The sequence below is a fragment of the Nomascus leucogenys genome, chromosome 6 (assembly GCF_006542625.1).
Source record: "Nomascus leucogenys isolate Asia chromosome 6, Asia_NLE_v1, whole genome shotgun sequence".
Taxonomy (NCBI): domain Eukaryota; kingdom Metazoa; phylum Chordata; class Mammalia; order Primates; family Hylobatidae; genus Nomascus; species Nomascus leucogenys.
Window position 1 is genome coordinate 86,604,709 of NC_044386.1, and position 20,314 is coordinate 86,625,022.

Here is a 20,314-nt window from a genome sequence, read left to right on the forward strand (position 1 = left end):
TTACGATGGTGCTGTACCCAGTGCCTGTGTATTTTCTTTTATAGCATATCAAGAGGCAATTTCTTTTTTTGTCTTTTAATAATATTAAGACTGATCAATGACTCCAAGGATTTTCAGCTGAATTTGTCTTTTATAAAATTCTCTACAACCTTTCACTTAATGATATTAGCAACCATTGATGTTTACTTTAATACATTATTTCATTAGGAATTACAAAGTAGTGATTTTTATAATTCTATCATTCCTTTGCATTGTTTTAGCCTCTATGAGGAAGTTTTCCTTAGCAACTCTTTGGTGACTCTGAAAACCAGTTTTAATTACTTACTTTTTGCTTAATTCTTTTATTTATCAATTTTTAGGTTAATTTATCAATTTTATCAACTAGGTTTTTGAGGGGACGGGAATATTATTAAGAACTCATGGATTTTTATATGTTTGAAGTGTTTCAATCCACTGTAATCATTATTTTGGGGCCAGTGGGAGCCTCTTTCACATTGGCTCCAGAATAGTACTTTATAATTTACAAGATACTTACCATACATTAGTCATTTGAACTTCACAAACAACCCTATGAAGCTAAGTGTTACTACCCAGTTTTACAGATGAGAAATCTAGATTATACAGCTCAAATCAGGACTTGATGTCTATTGTTCTTCGTATTACATAAGATAGTGGTTGAGAGAATGAGTGTTAAAATTGACTAAATTCTTTGTATTTTTCTTTTCTCTGCGTTTGAGACTAAACAGCAGCTGTCTTTAACCAGTGGGAATATGATATTAAGCAATATCCACTTTAGAAGACACTACTTGCAGGAAACACTGTTGATAATACTGTAACTTAGTAAATAGCCTCTCTCAACTTTGTTTGTGAAGCATTTCAATTTTGATTACTCTGTGTGGGATCTACTGCTCAGATGTGTGTCATTTTATGGTCTACCCATGTCTGGGGAGCTGGCATTACACGCTGCCTAGTGTTTTTAATTCAGAAGTTGTTCTAAAAGAAACCTTAACCTCCTATATTCCAACCCTAGTTTTAATAGCATAAGCTATTTCCTTCTTATATAGCTTTGTGGGCATAGTAATAAAATAAATACCACAAAATCACTGATGAGATGAAAATTGAGCTCCCTGCTTCTGTGCAGCCATGTAGGTAAAACAGTAATTGGCTCTGATAATAACTTCTGTTCTTACAAACCAAAGTCTAAATGAGAATCACATTTGATATATCTGCTTGTAATTACCATCAAAAAGAGAGAACACGAAGTTTAGATTGTCTAGTGACTCAAGATAGATTACGTAAATTTATATCGTTTCTTGACCAATTTACTAAAAATTTCTGAAATTATTTCCGATATTTATCTTACTGTTGGTAAAAAATGATCATCTTCCAGAGCATAGTTTCCTGCTTAATGGTATGATTAATTTTATTTTTGTTTTTGAAGTCTGTAATTGATTTTCTTGAAAACCTTATTATTGGGTCTCATAATATAGCATATGTTTGTTTAAGTATTTTCCCATACATCACTATAGATGGTTTGTAAGACAAATTTAGGTTTTCAATGTATTTGGTAGTGAATTTCAGTGAAACATTTGTTATGTTAATTATTATTATTATTATTTTTTTGAGACCGAGTCTCATTCTGTTGCCCAGGCTAGAGTGCAGTGGCATGATCTCAGCTCAGTGCAACCTCCACCTCCTGGGTTCAAGCAATTCTCATGCCTCAGCCTCTCAAGTAGCTGGGACCACAGGCGCACACCACCACACCTGGCTAATTTTTGTATTTTTAGTAGAGACGGGGTTTCACCATGTTGGCCAGGCTGGTCCCGAACTCCTGGCCTCAAATGATCCACCCACCTCGGCCTCCCAAAGTGCTGGGATTACAGGAGTGAGCCATCATGCCTGTATGATTATGTTAATATTCTTTAAACATAGATGCCTTTTAAGTGTTTTTGAAAGAGCGATTAAATCATGTGTGCTACATATTACTATTTTGGTATACACATGCATTGGTACCAAAATAGTAAATATGAGAATATTAATATTTTTAAATTATCTTTTAACCTCAAATGATTGCTTTAGAACCCAACAATAAAAAATTGATAGTACACCTATCATTTCTGTTGGATTTCTATTTACATACTGATTTCTTTTCAGAAATGGTGTGTAGTGCTACAGAATTTAACAATAGGCAGAACACTACAGGATTTTAAGGCCAGTTTTAACAGTGATTCTGTATTTGGCCATTTCCTCCCTACACCAGACCTATAATCACACAAACTTGATGGAGCATGATAAAACTAAGAAAACTGCTATGAGCCAATAATCTCATGATTAAAAAGTTCTAACAAAGCTTAGACGTGATAGATGAAGCTATTACCATCAATTCTGTATCCAGAATACACACATTTTAAAAACACCCTCATTACAGAAACCCACATCCAGTCAATATAATACATATTAGCAATTTCCCAATCCTTGGTAGAATAGAAATTATTCTGAAAGTTTAAGAAGGAAAAAATTATGTTCAGGTATTAATTTCAATAGAAGAGGCAATCTGCTTCCATGCAAAAACCCTGGAGTAGGGTGTGAGTGTTACCCACAGAAGAAAAGCCATTTATAATTAGGTACGACATTACTTTTGTGACCACGTGTACCTCAAGGAGAAGGAAATAGACATGCCTTGTTTGCATCCTGTATCCTTGCCCAGATTAAATAAAGTGGAAAGTTGAGGGCAGTTATTTGGAGATTTGGTTTAAGAAATGTTATTGGTCGACTGCGGTGGCTCATGCCTGTAATCCCAGCACTTTGGGAGGCTAAGGCAGGTGGATCATGAGGTCAGGAGTTCGAGACCAGCCTGACCAACATGGTGAAACCCCATCACTACTAAAAATACAAAAATTAGCCGGGTGTGGTAGTGCACACCTGTAATCCCAGCTAATCAGGAGGCTGAGGCAGGAGAATCACTTAAACCTGGGAGGCGGAGGTTGCAGTGAACCGAGATTGTGTCACTGCACTCCAGCCTGGGTGACAGAGCGAGACTCCGTCTCAAAACAACAACAACAACAACAAAAAAAAACCATGCTATTAAAAAGTAAAAGGAAAATTTGGAATATCTGTTAAAGACCTTACCTAGACGTATCTATGCTTATCTAGCATACATTCTGTAGATATTTTTGTAGCCTTCTTCTTCACTTTGACCTTAGGCACAGACCCTTTATGAATGCTTATGTCAAAGAAATAGCTGGATCATGAACAAATCTGTCCAATTCCTACAACCATTTTAACAACTGTGTCAGATCACCCTCAAAACTAAGACACTTAATTGAAAGGAAAACAGTTAAGTTGCTCACAGTACTTCTAAACTCCTTTTTAAAAAGTTACAAAGCCTACCTATTTTGACTCCATTTTTATGAAATGTCCAGAATAGATACATCAGGAGAGACAGAAAGTAGATTACTGGTTGCCTGGAACTAGTGGGAGGAGGGAATGGGGAGCAATTGCTAATGGGTATGAGGCCCCATTTTGGGGTGATGCACATGTTCTGGAATTAGATAGTGGCAATGGTTGTGAATATACTGAAAACCACTGAATTGTACACTTTAAAGGGGTGAATTTTATGGTATATGCATTATATTACAATTTTAAAAATCACAAAAGACTAGAAATTATTAGTAATACCATATTCCCTACGTGCCAAATTATCTTTTAGCCTCAAATCATAGAATTCCAAAGCTTGGACATGGTTCCTCAAGAGACCATCAAGTCTAACATGCATTTTGTGAATAAAGAAACTGACTTCCATAGAGGTGAAGTGACTTACCCAAGGTCACACACAGCAGTCGAGAGGAGAGCTGGCACCTAGGTGTCCTGACAACTATCTAGTGCCCCTTCCCACCACCACTATGTGGCCCACTCTCATGGTTTATCAAGCATGTCAACAATAACTAATTTGAATTATCTAAAATGAGGAATAAGTGGTTCTAACAAGAGGCTTTTATTTTTTTTCTAATGAAAGCATAAATTATTCTTACAGATAAGAGAATCTCTGTGAAGGAGTAGATAAATTTGTTGTGGTAAATTTACCAGGCCCAAACTGAGATTTACCTGTAAATGTCCCTAGAGGAAAGTGGCCACATTAACAGACCAAGGGAGCCCTCTACCTGTGTATTTGTAGTATAGATTTCATTGACAAAATCCTTGACCTGGAAAGCTAAAAAGAAATTAAGACCAGGTATTCTATCTAGTCCTTTGCCCACCTTGGTTAGCTTCCAGCATTATTTTTGAGAAAATGTGTCTGAGGATGTATTTGTGGGAGCAATGGGATACACGGAGGAAAATCTACAGAAATTTCCTTTTCTCTGTGAATAAAAGGGACTGATTAGCAGCCTAAATAAAAGATCCAAATGTATTTTTTTCCAATGAGAATTTCATTAAAATAATTATTTCCAAAGAACTTTAAACTCCTTTGAGGATATAAAATGTTAGTAAGCATTTTTGTTCATCCAGCACGAAAGTTTCATTGTTTCTTTGTTTCAGCGAAAGATAGGGTTGAATGTAAAAATCATGCAGGATCCTGAAAACATCCACCACAGAGCTGCCGTAAATGCGAACTATGGAATCAGTTTGCCATATATTAATCAGAGAAAAGCATGTGTAAGTAATGAGTTGTTTTAATGAGTTATTTTTTTAAGAAATAAAAGTCATTTATTAGTAGTGTAAGATGTAATGTAGATGTTAAGTAAAGATTGTGATCCTTTTGTCTTTGGAATTTTTTGGAGATGGAATGACTCTCATTCTGTTTATAATTAGCAATGATTAAGAAAATGTAAGCCTATTTTTGAAGACTTATTTGTAGCTCATTCAGATTTCTCTATTTTATTTGATATTCCTAAATAATCTAGTACCATAATTTTAATGAGGAAATAATTTACTAGCAAAAAGAATTAATAGAGAAATTTTAAATATTGTATTTCTTTGATAGTAGGCTTACCACTAGAAAAATCCAAAATAAAACAGCAGCACAGAATCCTCTTCAATTGTGTATACTGTCATAATGTGCAAATATTTGAGAATATTATTCTAAATCTGAGGCAAGCAGGGACTAATCCTTTATGTCAGCAAAATAATGAGAGGGAAAAATAGTTAAATGTAGATCTGCAGTAAGAGATCTCAGAGTCAATGCCATTTTTGCCATTGACTAGATGCTACCTTGTCCTAAAGCAAGGATTGTACTCTCTATGTTGTGGAGTTTTCTTAGGAGAATTAAGAGTAGTGCTTCATTTTAACTGGGAAAGTATTTAATTTGAGATCATTTCTAACACTGAAAACAATTACTGAGGTAACATATCTATTTTTTTTAAATACATTTTTAACCTTTGGCTTCTTTCAAAAGCTCTTAAATGTATGCCTTGGTGAAATCAAAACTAAAAACAAGATTAATGTTAGGATTAAATTGCAAAGCCATTTCTAACTAGCATAATAGTCTCTTAGATTAATCTTCCAAATTTCCTACATAGACATTTTCAACTGCCTACTTCATTCATGTAACCCTGAAATATATTTTCAGTTTCTTTATATGTGCTTTATGTTATTCTAAGAGGTTTGATTTAAGAGCACTTTATCTTACAAATACCTTTATAGCCTAAGAAATAACCAGAAAGTTAGATATTTTTATTCCTGCTGAAACTTTATTTAAAATGTCACTGTGAATAATGTGAAAGGGTTTTTATCTGCTTCCCATGAGCCCAAAGCCCCTGAAATACAAATATTATTTCTCTGGCAACACAGACAGAAGCAGATTTCTCTTTTGTTGTTGTTGGTTTTCCTCTTCCATCTAAAATTAATATTGGCTTAGCTGGAAGAGTACTGAGGCTTTGTAGCCCGAGGCAACTGCTGTGTTTCATGCGAACTTTTTCTGATGAGTACTGGAGTTTTAAAAGGCATATCTCTAGATTTAAAAAGGATTATGCTTTGCTTTTTGAATCTGAATGAAGATTCAGACTTAAGTAAATAGAGATTTCAAAATTATATCCAAAACTTGGGGCAGATTCTTAGTCATTAATTATATATTTTTCCAATTTCCAAATAGAATGAGTGCCTTGGATGTTGTATCTATATACTTTGAGCAGAGAATTTGGGAAAGCACTTTCCCTTTTATGACATATAGCTAATAGATATTCATTTACTGTATTAAATCTCCTTTTTCCATCAAACTTGATGCCATAAAAATCTACACCAGAGCAATTTAAAATTGGATATACATTGTGTATATTTTTTTCAAACTGTTGGCCTTTTGATCAAATAGTTAGTTGACCCTATCATTTTATGTTGATACAGTTGTATGGTAGTACTAACTGAAAAACAGTATTTTCATTTTGGATTTATAAAACAGAAGCATTGTGCAAAAAGTACTGTGAGAGAAGTATGTTCAGGTATTTGGTTTTAAACAGTCATATAAAGCATTTGGGGATAAATGCAGTTGTGATTTACCACTTATAAAAATCGTTTCAAAATCACTTACCCAAACTAGAGTAATGTGTCTAGCATTGTGATGTATAGTTAATTAGAAAGGCATCGTCAAAGCTAATCATTTTAGAACTAAACACTCAAAGGGGATTATTATTTGGCTGCTGAGGGCCATGTATTTCCTTACTTCTTATGAAACTTGATCAGCTTGTCAAAAGCCTGTAAATAACCTTAGACATTTTTGACAGAGCAAATGTGAATATGTAGCCAATTTCCATTATTTGTTCCTAGAAGCTGGTATCTTCTCCATCTTATGAAGTGGTGTATTCCTCCTGATAATAAGAGGCTGATGCCAGGATTTTAGTGCATTGAAAACACATATACCCCCTGCCACACACACATACTCATATTGCAAAACCATCTTCAGAATTTTATATCCTGTGACTCTGTTATGTAAAATCAATTTACCAAAAACATATTAAAAGTGAGACTCACTGGTGATTTTTTCAATATCTTCAATCTGCCAAATAGTAACAAACCACCTTCTAACATTTTTTCTAGTAGGTCCTCAAAGGTATGTGGAAACAAGAAGAAATCCCTGGTACTGTTCACGTTCCCTCACTGACATCCAGTTCCAATTAGACTTTATAATACAACACATTAAGAGATCTACAGAAAATTTGACTTTGATTTATTTCTTTTAAATAAAAAGTGTTTCTTAAAAGGCTTGAAACATGTATCTGTTAACATGAGTTTTAAAAGAACGATTATGAATGCATAACAAAATAGCCAAACCAAACATTGCTTTGAATTTCTGTACAAATAACTCTGATTATAACTGTTATGACCTAGAAAAGAATCATAAAAACATTTTTCTTTTTGGCAAGATGTGAGTTGCTGTAGAATTATACCAGTTCTTTGGTCCCACTTTCCAAATAAATATATATATAATGCAGTGTAAACTTAGAATCTTTTATTTATTCATGAGGTTGAATTTAATACTATTATGATTTCTAGATTTTATGAGTCATATGTTATGCAGTGTTTTCCACTAACTTAGTTGGGTAGCAACCACACTTCACAAATCATAGTTTCATTCTTTACTGTTTCACTTGGGGTGTACATAGTAATCTCTCTCTCACTGAAAGCATATTCATTTCTGAAATGATAAAGTAATAGAAAGTGAGGCAATTGTGTTAATGTCAAATGATTAGAAGAAGCACCAGAAGTAAGGGGTGGGGATGGGGGTGGGGGTGGGAGTGGAGAAAGAAGGGCGATTTCAAAACATGATTGTGTTTTAAGCCCATGCATATGGCCACAATTACAGTCACAACATAATTTGGCAACGGTAGCAGAATTAGATTTAAACAAATTGATGTTACACTGCAGTAATTCAGAATGAGCTTGTTGCCTTTATAAACCATAACAAGAAGCAGAGTGAATTAATAAACCCTTCTTGTCAGTAAAAATAAAAAAAGGGAATAATTGCTGAGATGGAGTTAACAGATGACTATAGTCAGCATCCTTTCAGGCTAGATATGGGAAAGTGAAGGTCACCCCCATCTCAGATGACAAAGAGGGAACATTTTGTTGGTAAACAAATTAATCTTTTGAAAGGTCGCCATTTGTTTTAAGTTTTTATCCAGTTCTTGTCATCTGGAATCAGAGATTGACTGTCATTTCACCAGGCAGGGGTGCAGTTGAGGCAGACAAAGCTGCTTCTGTACGTATCAGCATTCCTTGACAAAACTCAGTGCCTGATTGTGATGCTATGGGCTGCTGGTTTACAGCTGTCTCCGGACAAGAATGGAGGCCCACCCTTGAATTCCAATAAGATGGGCCTGCATATTCCGCCTGCTGTAAGCTGGCCCTCTGCCCGTAAGTAAAATGTATTGTAGTTCAAGCCAGCAATTATCTCTTTTACTTCCTTCTGTGCTGCTTCTGTTCTCTTTTTCCAAAAACAGATGTGGGTATTCACTCAAGTTCTGCATCTTTTCTTTCTCACACCTGCTGGGGCAGAATTTTGACAGAGGTAGAGTTTGAGGGAGCCAGCAGACAACAATCAGATGCAATTTCTTGGAGAGCAGTTTAAAAAGAAAATGTTGATTTTTCAGGAAATATGGAGTCAGCATCTTGGTCCCCCTCCGTTTTCCCAGGAGCATTTAGTAAATTAAATTAGTTGAACAAAAGGAAATAGCTTTAAAGACATTCTGAAATGCCATATCCTATTTATGACACACAGTCATTACCCAAGGACTGTGGTGGCATGCACAACATCCCACTCCTATCATTTAAAGTGAGCTTTCTCTTCAGGTTGCTTAGAAAGAGTTTTTGACAAAGGAATGACTTTTCATGTTCTTCCTGATTCACAGCCTATAAAATATATTCCACCAATATGGCAGTGATGGTGGTGGTGGAAGTGGTAGTGTATTGCCTTTGTATGTTGTTACTATTTAGAATTTCAATTCTGCATTGGTTTGGAGTAATGGGAAAGCTGAGGAAAGTGATGGAATGTTGGCTGGTGGATGGCTGTCTCACTAAAGCCCATTGCTCTGGGGGCAGGGAGAGGCAATGAGAGGCTATAGCCTTGTCAGATAACATTCATAAAAAAAATCTAGCTGTAGTGAGTTCTTTTAATTTCTTTACGGTGATATGTTTCTTGAGCTTCTCTGCCAAGATCCTGTATGCATTCCCAAACCAACCCTATGCTGAACTGAAACCACTTTTTTAGCTCTTAGAATAGTGATTCTGGGTCAGACTGCCTGGTGTGAATCCTTACTAGACTGGGATCTCCCAGAAACAGTCTCCCTTTCCTCATGTAAAATGTCCACAATAGAAGTATCTATCTCATAGGATTGTATTGAGTTTTTAATGAGATAATTCAAAGCACTTAACAAAGGTCCTGGTACAAAGAAGTGTTCTGAAAAATATTAGTTACTACTATTGGCAAGTCTCATATATTGTATTGTGCCATTGTTTTATACTGTCATTTACAACATATTATTGTAGGGATCCGGGGAGGGAACCAGAATATTGCTGAGGTCTCCTCCGGGGATACTATTTAATATTTTACATGATTATGCTTTCTTTCCCACACAGATATGAGGACAGGGACCTTGTTGTCTGTTCTGTTTGTCTGTTTTTCAAATCCTCCCCTGCACCAAGCAGTGTTTTACACATATTAGGTACTAAGGACAGGACTGATTTGTCCCCTCCCCTGTCTAGTCTCTGCTCTGAAGCTATATAGACTGATGTTGAGTTTTGAAGTGAAGTAATGATTTTGCTGGCTCGTAGTAGGCCTAGTTGCACAGGATACCCTCTCCATGGGCCATCTGATAGGATTTACCTAGTGAAATGCTGGTACTACTGGATTCTTGTTGCAGCCTTGCCACTAACTAACTAGTGTTTCCAAGAGCAGGTTACTCTGTCTCACTCATTCTCATTTTTCTGTTTTATGAATGGGGGAAGCAAGATGGAGAGGCAATCTGGTGTGCTAGGAGGGGCTTGGAGCTGAGTGGATCAGAATTTGGGTCCTATCTGCTATTTTGCAGTTACTGAACCCTAGGTAAGCAAATTACATTTCTGATCCTGAGTTCCCTCTTTTGTCAAGTCAAGATAATGATGCCTACTAGATAAGGGTGCTATGGAGAATACAGATAATATATTAACATTGCTGGCACATAATGGGTACCTAATAAGGTTCTTACCTTCCTGAAAAATGAATTAGTATTAGAAATCTCTCATTTCCTTCTTCATACTTATGCTTTTAGAAAAGAATCTGATTTGGCTCCTTTCACATCCTAGTGTGAGTGAGTAATAGGATTTAATGTTCATTTTCAAATTGTTACAGAACTTCAGTGAGTTTCAGAGGGGTTCTAAGCATTTAATTTGCATTTCATTTTTAATGATAAATATTTAAGCATTTTAAGTATAATAAAGAACAATACCTACATATTTCAATTGATGCCAAATTTTAATGCATTCGATCATTTGATCGTCAGTGGGTTAATTTGTGCTTTCAGGCTTACTCTGAGTGTGTGTGTGTACATTTGAATTTCCCATAAAGGTGTTTTTTATTAGATAGGGTGTAGCTTTGTACTAGTCATATTTTGAAATTCAGATCTGCTCATATACACTCCTGTAATAATCATACAAATAAATAAGCAAAGATTAAATAAGCTAATATGTGTGAAGGTCATAAAGCAGTGCCTGACTCCTGGTAATCATTCAATAAACATAATTGGTATTAGTATTAGAACACATGTGTGCTACTATCAATTAAAAGCCAGGCAAGTTCTCTGGTGCATACTTTTGGCACAGCATAATAGTCAACTATACAATTACAATAATGTAGCCACATCATGATAGTATAGCATCACAGATTGTTTCACTGCTCGATTTAAGTTTGGGTTGGTTCTTACATGATTTGAAATGAGCTATACAGTCTTTGACGGTGCAAGGTTGCAATGTTACTCTATTTACAAATGGAGATAAAAGTCAACAATGAAGCATAATGTCAAAATTTGGACTCAACATGCAAAACAAAATTAGATTTCTTTGAAACTCAGTGACTGTCTGAAAGAGAAGGGTGGCAAGATATCTGAAAAGAAATTTAAATGGGATGTGATAGAACATCCTAAAATGTTACATGACACATTTGAAAAATATTTTTGGTAATTTAGCCCTTCAATTATAGTAGCATTTATTAAGTTTGCCAGACACAGTGTTTTATGTACACTATCTTACTTAACCCTTACACCTCTAAGTAGGTGCCATTTTTATAATCATTTTATAGATAAGGAAACTGAGACTAAGATTAAGCTACTTGCCTGAGGTTGTGCGGTAAGCAAGGGGAGTCAGGATTCAAATTAATTATGAAATCGATTTGTCAAATATCCCCCAATTGACTACTTACCAACTAATCCTTAATTATTAAGGAATGTAAACAGTTGGTAGATATTGTTAGTGATTCTATTTTGAAACAAAAAATTTCTACTATTTTAAAGTTTCTGGATCATTTTAATTGAACTAAATTCTGAGATTATAACCACCATAACAAATTGTTAGCTATTTGAAATTACTTATTTGTTCACATCTGGATTTTCTACATCTTGTGCAGGCAAAATAAAATATATAAATAAATTGTATTCTGTGATAGATGTAAGACTGCAGTTATTTATAACTCTTAATTTCATAATTTGTCTTCATCAAAACGTCCTCATTGTTTCCAGTGTTGGTTTATATTGCTATAACCAGAAATATATAATATAAATACATATATAATAAATATATAATATAAATATTTATATAATATACAATTTAAGCACATACTATATTTAAGTAATAATTATATACATATAGGTATATACTATATGCAATTATGTCATTTATATGTAAGTTTTGACATACACAATTATACTAAATTCTTATAAAATTTGCATTTACTTATTTATCAGCATCTATTTAAGGTTGCATTTGAAAAACTTGTTCTACTGCTGAAAATAAATTTGCAAATCTTTGGCATCAAGTATTACCTCTCCCATGGGTATTTATTTTTTAACAAGAGCAAATCCGCTACTTAATTAAAACAAAGGAGTTAGGCTCTATTAAGGGATTTCAAGCATGAGCGGACAGAGAGAAGAGGGATTTGGGGGAATCCAGGAAGAGAGCCTTTGCACTACTCTGAAATCATTCCAGGTCAGCAGCCACCTGCTGACAGGGCTAGGCCTGCTCCCTTATGATATACTTTTACTTTGTGCCTTTTCACTTTATGACTTGGGCCTTGGACTTGAGTATTTGTTAGACTACATACTGAGAGATAGTATTTCTTTTCTTTTTTTTTTTTTTTTTATACTTTAGGTTTTAGGGTACATGTGCACAATGTGCAGGTTTGTTACATATGTATCCATGTGCCATGTTGATTTCCTGCACCCATTAACTCGTCATTTAGCATTAGGTATATCTCCTAATGCTGTCCCTCCCCATCCCTGCACCCGACAACAGTCCCCGGAGTGTGATGTTCCCCTTCCTGTGTCCATGAGTTCTCATTGTTCAATTCCCACCTATGAGTGAGAACATGCGGTGTTTGGTTTTTTGTCCTCGCGATAGTTTACTGAGAATGATGTTTTCCAGTTTCATCCATGTCCCTACAAAGGACACGAACTCATCATTTTTTATGGCTGCATAGTATTCCATGGTGTATATGTGCCACATTTTCTTAATCCAGTCTATTGTTGTTGGACATTTGGGTTGGTTCCAACTCTTTGCTATTGTGAATAGTGCCGCAATAAACATACGTGTGCATGTGTCTTTATAGCAGCATGATCTATAGTCCTTTGGGTATATACCCAGTAATGGGATGGCTGGGTCAAATGGTATTTCTAGTTCTAGATCCCTGAGGAATCACCACACTGACTTCCACAATGGTTGAACTAGTTTACAGTCCCACCAACAGTGTAGAAGTGTTCCTGTTTCTCCACATCCTCTCCAGCACCTGTTGTTTCCTGATTTTTTAATGATGGCCATTCTAACTGGTGTGAGATGGTATCTCACTGTGGTTTTGATTTGCATTTCTCTGATGGCCAGTGATGATGAGCATTTCTTCATGTGTTTTTTGGCTGTATAAATGTCTTCTTTTGAGAAGTGTCTGTTCATGTCCTTCGCCCACTTTTTGATGGAGTTGTTTGTTTTTTTCTTGTAAATTTGTTTGAGTTCATTGTAGATTCTGGATATTAGCCCTTTGTCAGATGAGTAGGTTGCAAAAATTTTCTCCCATTCTGTAGGTTGCCTGTTCACTCTGATGGTAGTTTCTTTTGCTGTGCAGAAGCTCTTTAGTTTAATTAGATCCCAAATTGAGAGATAGTGTTTCTAACCTCATAATTAATTCCACTTTGAAAAGCCAAAAATTAGGTAGACAGAGAGACCTGTGTCACATCTATGGTAGGTTTAGGGTACAAGTGTCCATGGGTAGAACTGTATTTCAATAGACAGAGGGAACTGTGTCACACCTATGATAGGTTTAGGGTACAGGGGTCTATGGGTAGAACTGTATTTCAGTATAATAGGTTCCCATGTATTTTATTTAATCCATTTATAAAACATTATTCTGAGAAGGGGTCCATAGACTTCACCAGATTGCCAAAGGGGTTCTCAATGTCTCAAAAGTTAGAGCTGTGATAGATCTTTTCTTTCACACAGAAATCCAGTGTGGGACAAAGTATGCATCAGAACAGAGAAATATCCTAAAAACCCTGTATTCTTTATGGATGAAATATCCACTTCTCTTAGTTGATGGTGCCGAAAACCTACAAAAAGTGGATACGTCTAGACTACCAGCCCAGATTTTTATAATAATTACATCTTCTTGAGTAAAAATATAAAATTTATGCTTTTGCCTAATTACTGTTGCTTTTCTGTTGCAAGGATGAAAATGGAGCAGCTACAATAATACAGTAAGTGTTCTGTTTAAAATGAAGCAAAGGAAAAATACTACAGCAAGTAGCGTGATAGCATTAGCCACAAGAGAAGTGGGACTAATAGGATTGTTTTTATTGTGGTCCAGGTTAATTATCTACTGAGAGGTTCTTGAGATGAATAAATACTATTGCTGTGTTCTCCAGTATTCTAACCCATTGTACCTTAAACTGTACTTGAATTCAAGTATACATTCCTAGCCTTTTAAAACCTCCTTGGTAGAATAGAAGTTAAGTACCCATAGACTAGAGTTATTCGCCCTACATTTTCTTTAAAAGCATAGCCTCCAAATTACACTATAGAATGTGTAAAGTAAACCCAGAAGATACTTACTTAGAGGAGATTCCTCTCATTAGGCCATAAAGTTTGGGCAATATGACCTGAAAATACCAGATTTATATAATTGATTATTTATATTAAAAGATTATATAATCTTCACAATAGCCTGAAAAATAAATCAGTTTATGGTTGGCAACTAAGAGGTCTGAAAACAGCCATGCATGCTTTAGTAGAAAGAGCCATAGATGGAGAATCAGAGGACTTGGGTTTTCAATCCCGCTCTCAATGCTGGTGCTGTAAACCAAGTTAACATAGGTATACCACTTAGTCTGTAAAGACAAATTCTTTATCTACATACTGAAAAGATAAATTGGCTACTTCAGAATCATCGTCAGGGCCACAGTCCTGGTTATGTGACTCCCAGATTAATGCTCATTTGGTTCCTTGTGGAACCACCAATCTCTCAAGGATCAGTGTAATTGATGGATGGAGGCAAGCCTTAAGATAGGCCTTAGAGGAACTTATGGGCAAGACTAAAGGAGAGGTGGTGTACATTTTAAGTACCAGAAGCAATACAAGCAAAGGCAGAGGTAGAGAATAGTGAGAGTAATGGAGGATGGCTTAGAGCTTTGCCTAATCAAGTTGTAGAAACCAAAAGATGTGGTTGGCTGTGGAGGCCAGTTGATGGATGGCCTTGAATGGGCCACTGAAATCCAATTGTGTGATTTTCAGTCAGGATCATAGAAGGCAGGGCTTAATGCAGACAGCTTCTGAAGTTAGATCACTTCTCCAGCTGCTTTAACTGAAGGGCAACTTTAGAATTCTTTTGAATAATCTCTATCCTTTGATGTCCTTATTAGTTATTAAACTTTATTTCCTCTCCCTTTGGCTATAAAGCGGTAGTACTTTTTTAAATAACATTATCTCCTGAACTTGTTAGATGATCATAAAACTGCCTAATTAGAGTTCTACAGGCAGCACCTTCCCCTGACCATTTACATACAACTCTCTGTCCCTTTCATATAAATGGCCACTCAGAACTGGCTAATCTAACTGGATGGCTGGGATTTCCTCTCAGTCCCTCTTACTTTCTGTCCTAATGCTGTATGCCCCACTACTACTTATGATTCTGCCTGTAACCTCATACCTAATCCCTACTTCTCAGCCCTCTCTCCAACATTAGCTAAAAGCAGGACTTATTGGGCAAGAGAAGTGGTGGCAAGAGAAAAGGATAGAGAGTAGGAATGGTTGATTCCTCACACTTTCTGACCCCCATCCCCCACCCAACTCTCCTGTTGCCATTTCCCAGCCTCAGCACTGGACAGTATGAGCCTCCTCTCCCACTCTCACCCTCTCCCCAACTCTCTTGTGTTCCCAATCTAATAATGCACAGAAATGCCCAAGAGACTATCTTAACCCAAATGTTTTCTGAAATGTGGGTGTGTTTCCAAACTTACCATCTCTTTGTGCCAAATGAAAAAAAAAAAAAAGGAAAAGTGGTGTTCATGGAACAGACTTTTTACTTCCTGACATTTTTTTCTTTTATATAAGCAGTAAAAACCCTTAGAAAATGTCCAAATTGTTCTTATTTAAAATAGGAGTCACAACATAGTTGTATTGGGTCAGGCAGAGGATAAGTTACTGAAATGACTGCGTGTAAAGGCTAGGTCCACATTACTGAAGTGCTGAACTGAGGAGACAGGCCTTCCCTCCAGGAGGCAGCCACCTTAGCTCTAGCCTTTTGTGGCTGGGTTTCCAAAAGAAGCTGGAAAGTCATGCTTATATTTTTTGTGAAATCCAATTTTTAAATGTGTGATCAGAAAGTTTTTTTAAACCCTGTGTAGTTCGAAGAAAATATTCTTTAGGCCATTCCTGTCTTTCAAGTCAACAATTTAAATCCTCTGGTTCAGAAACAGGAAGAGGTATGGTTTTAGGTATGATAATATTGATGTCTTGTTGGCAGCTGACTGGCAACTTAGAGCCCACTAGAGTGCTAATACCTTAGTGAAGCCCAAGATCTAACCTCAACTTTATAGGATTAGAGATTTGATTTTGCCAGAGTCAGTCAATCTCTTGGGTACAGCTGAACTCACAAGAGACTGATGTACATACTGAAATGGCACTTTATGTATTCTGCGGAGAGCTACCATGGTCAAACAGACCTGAATGTTCAAATCAGCCTGATCTGATGAGCATATTTTGTCCTTAGTAGAAAGCCACACAGAATCCAGTTAGAAGGCCACTTAGTGAACAGGGAAACCGACTAAGGTAATTAGTTGGACAATCTTCATGGTGGGCAGCAGCATCACACTTTTATAGTCTGATGCATCCATCTGTGAAGCTACATTTGCCAAAAGGATATGAATACATCCCTGTAAAGTGAGTGCTTTGTGGATACTGAGAAATTCTGACTCTCCAACTTTTTATAATAAATATTAATAACTGCTATCTGCTTGGGGTTGACTATGTGTATTATGTTATATCACATTAATCCCTGTGGATCGAGTGATATTATCTCCATCTTACTGGTAACGAAACTTCAGTATAGAGAAATTAAGTTACTTTCTCCAGTCATTCAGTTAGTAAGTGGTAAAACTCAGAATCAGGCTCTATCTGATATTAGAGCCTGTGTTCTTAATCATTGCCTTCCCTATTACTAATTTCCTGCTGTGAAATGCCACTCACCTTCAGATGATGTCTTATGTCTTTGATAACACCAATTAGACTACATTCCCTTTTGGAATCTTTTAAGTCAGCTTCTACATGGATCTGTCCACATTGATCATGTATCCGTTTTTCTAGTTTAACACTCCGAGTTGGGGTAAGGGGTGGCACATCTCCTTGTCACTAGTATCTGAGTAATTATACTATCCAGAGGATGAGAGAAACCCTGGCTGGAACAAACAGAATGTATCAGGAGGAGAAAGAGAAAAATAACAGGCAAGAGGAAACCAGCCCATAGGGGAAGTATTCCTGGGCGATTTCTTGGTAAGAAATGCTGCTTGCCTTATCTCCTCATCTTCCCAAAGCCACTAGGAGCTACTTTTAGAGAAAAATAATTCTCCTTTCTCCTTGTCTAGCTGGTGAGAGGCCCAGATATGTCTAATGGGTAGGCTCAGATTTACTAATACGTTATATGAGCTGGCCTGGGGACCTAACCACTTTAAGATTATTCCTAAGAAAACTCAATTTTCTGAGTTCCAAAATGCCCTTTTCCATTTCTCACTTAAGATGGGGCTGACCCTTATAGAAGGTTATCAGGAGGAGTTGTATAGTGAAAACAGTGACCCAAGAGAGCACTAGCATTGTCTTCTCCACTCACTTAAAAGTTTACTCCATATCTAATACTGGGTTAGTTTAACATAACCATAATTTTGGGCAGGAGGTTTTACTTTTTCAGAAAAGGATTTTCAAACTGTAACCATCTTGTGGAATTATGTCATCTAATTTATGGAATTAGCATTTAATCTAAACATTTACATCCCAGGGAAAGTACCTATCACCAACTTTCTACCATCTTGGGTTTATTATTCCATTTATCCATAGTTTAAAGTGTAGATACTGGACTTTAATTGAAAGGAAGGTAAATTAAAATTTAGCTATTAAGCAATAGCTAACATTTCTGAGGGCTTCTCTGAGTTGGGCATGGTGTTAAGTACACTTTACATGGATCATCTCATGTAATCCTCACAGTAACCCTAAGAGGTAAGTACTATTCCTACTTTCATTTTACATTTGGGGAAACTGAGGCAAAAAGGCAGTTAAATAAAATTCACCCAAAGTCACACAAGCTAAGTCAAAGGATCATAATTCAAACTCAGCCAGTCGGACTTTCAACCTAGCATTCTTTATCCTTATTCTATACTACCCTCCAGGTAGCTTTGAGGGTGGTGATTTTGACCTGCATTTGAGGGACAGATCTGGGCCCAGTCAAAGATTGCTTTCTTAATGACAAAGGAATTTGATGAAGAAATTTCTCTGCCCCAATCTGAGACAGAAGTAAAAGATCAGAGTATTTAATAAAAGGCTGTGTTAACTCAAGGACTAGAACAAGAAGATGAGCTAGTACTTTTAAGATGAAAACTTCCCCAACTACATTCATATCTCTAACTTCAGACATAATGTCCAACCTTGTCAGAATGCAATATAAATTTGCATTTATTTTTGTGTGACTTTGAATAATACCTTGTTAAAGACCTGTATAATTGAGTGAGAACTATGTTAAGTTTTTCTTTTTCTTTTTTATTTTTATTTTTTTGAGACGGAGTCTCACTCTGTCGCCCAGGCTGGAGTGCAGTGGCGTGATCTCGGCTCGCTGCAACCTCCACCTCCTAGGTTCAAGTGATTCTCCTGCCTCAGCCTTCTGAGTAGCTGGGATTACAGGTGCACACCATCATGCCCGGCTAATTTCTGTATTTTTTTAGTAGAGACACGGTTTCACTATGTTGGCCAGGCTGGTCTCAAACTCCTGACCTCAAATGATCTGCCTGCCTCAGCCTCCCAAAGTGCTGAGATTACAAGTGTGACAAGCACACCTGGCCAGCCCTCTTTTTGTCCATAATAATGTCTATCCAGCTCTTTTAAGGTAGAATTAATTTTCCCTTGCCTAGGCCATCATAGCATGATTTTAAAGCATTCATATGGTATACCTTGAATTGAAAAGGGACTTTGTATCTTTTCCTCTTGTTAGATCTCCTGGAAGGCAAGAGCCATATTTTTTTCACTTAAATATCTTCTAGGGTACTTTACAAAATGCATTATGCATAGAAGGTACTCAATAAATGATTAATTTAATTCAATAAAATGTAATTGAATGTTTGAAGAGGAAGGATTCTGTAGAGAAGTGACAGGGCAGGGAGGGTCTGTCTAGTCTCATGGGCATGGTTTTGAGCCATATTTCTCTCATCTCTCCATCTTCTTCTTCCCACCCCCAAGCCCTACACACAACTTCCCTTAGGTGATTGTAGCACAATCCTAGGGCTTGTGTTTTGGAAGTGAGCCCAAGGCCCAGGTAGTCAACATAGCAGCTGGCTTCAGGAAGCAAACATGAAGCTTTGTTCACCCCCGTGCCCAATTTTCTGATTATAACACTTTTTTCACATTCTCATTGAAGAAAACTTGGAAAATACAAGGGTTGAAAGATAAAAAATTATATAACCTCAATCCCTCTACCTAGAGATAATTATTATGAACATTTAAATGGATTTGTTTTCCATGTTTGGATGTATGATCTTTCTTCCTTCCTCCTTCCTGCCTGCCTTTCCTTCCTTGCTTCTTTGCTTCCTTCTCCCTTCCCTCCTCTTCTTTTTGTTTCTTTCTCTTTATTTCTCTTCTCTCTCTCCACAGTCCCCTCTCTAATGAGGAACACATGTACCTAGTAATAATCTTCACATAAAAAGTGGGGGACCTATGTCAAGAAAACTACAAAACTTTAATGAACAACATCAGAGAACATTTGAATAAATGGAAAGACATTATCGTATTCCTGAGAAGGAAAATGTTTATAAGTATGCCAGTTCTTCCCACATTAATCTTTATGTCCGATGTAATTCCAATCAAAATTCATATGGGTTTTATTTGGTTTGCATGGAATATTAATTTTTTCAACTTGCTAGTGTTCATCATCTTGAAGAATAGGCAAAAGACCTAGTTTTTTTTCCCTAAAGAAGATTAATGAAGGTGAACTTTTTATACCACTTATTAAAACATATAATAAAATTACAATAATTATTTCTATAGGTAGAAAAATTGATAGATCAATGGAGTTAAAAACTCAGCATAGATATTGCCCTTAGTGTAAAAAATAACTTGAAATGTAATAAAGGTGACACTGTAAGTCAATGGGAAAGGGAGGACTTGTTAGATGAATGGTGCCAAGTCGCTTGGCTAATGATTTGGGGAAAAAAAATAGATTAAATCCTATCCTTGCATTCTATACAAAGAAAACTCCGGATGGATTAAACTAAAGTAAGATGTTTAAAAAAGAAGAAATAAAGAAATTAGGGCCAGGTGCGGTGGCTCACGCCTGTAATCCCAGCACTTTGGGAGGCCGAGGTGGGCATATCATGAGGTCAGGAGATCGAGACCATCCTGGCTA

The 20,314-nt window shown here is 36.4% G+C and overlaps 1 protein-coding gene across 10 annotated transcripts in view; it reads left to right on the forward strand.

Moving 5' to 3' along the window:
- Positions 1–20,314, forward strand: part of IQCH (IQ motif containing H) — a 250,784-nt gene that overhangs the window by 47,097 nt on the left and 183,373 nt on the right. Inside the window, exons 5-6 of one of the 10 annotated variants that reach the window (XM_003267136.2) lie at positions 4,537–4,653; positions 7,027–7,427. The exons of the other annotated variants lie outside the window; for them this stretch is intronic. Coding sequence (XP_003267184.2) covers positions 4,537–4,653; positions 7,027–7,029 — 120 coding nt within the window. The 3' untranslated portion in view covers positions 7,030–7,427. Of the gene's footprint in view, positions 1–4,536; positions 4,654–7,026; positions 7,428–20,314 lie in introns of those variants that run through there. 10 annotated transcript variants of the gene reach the window in all.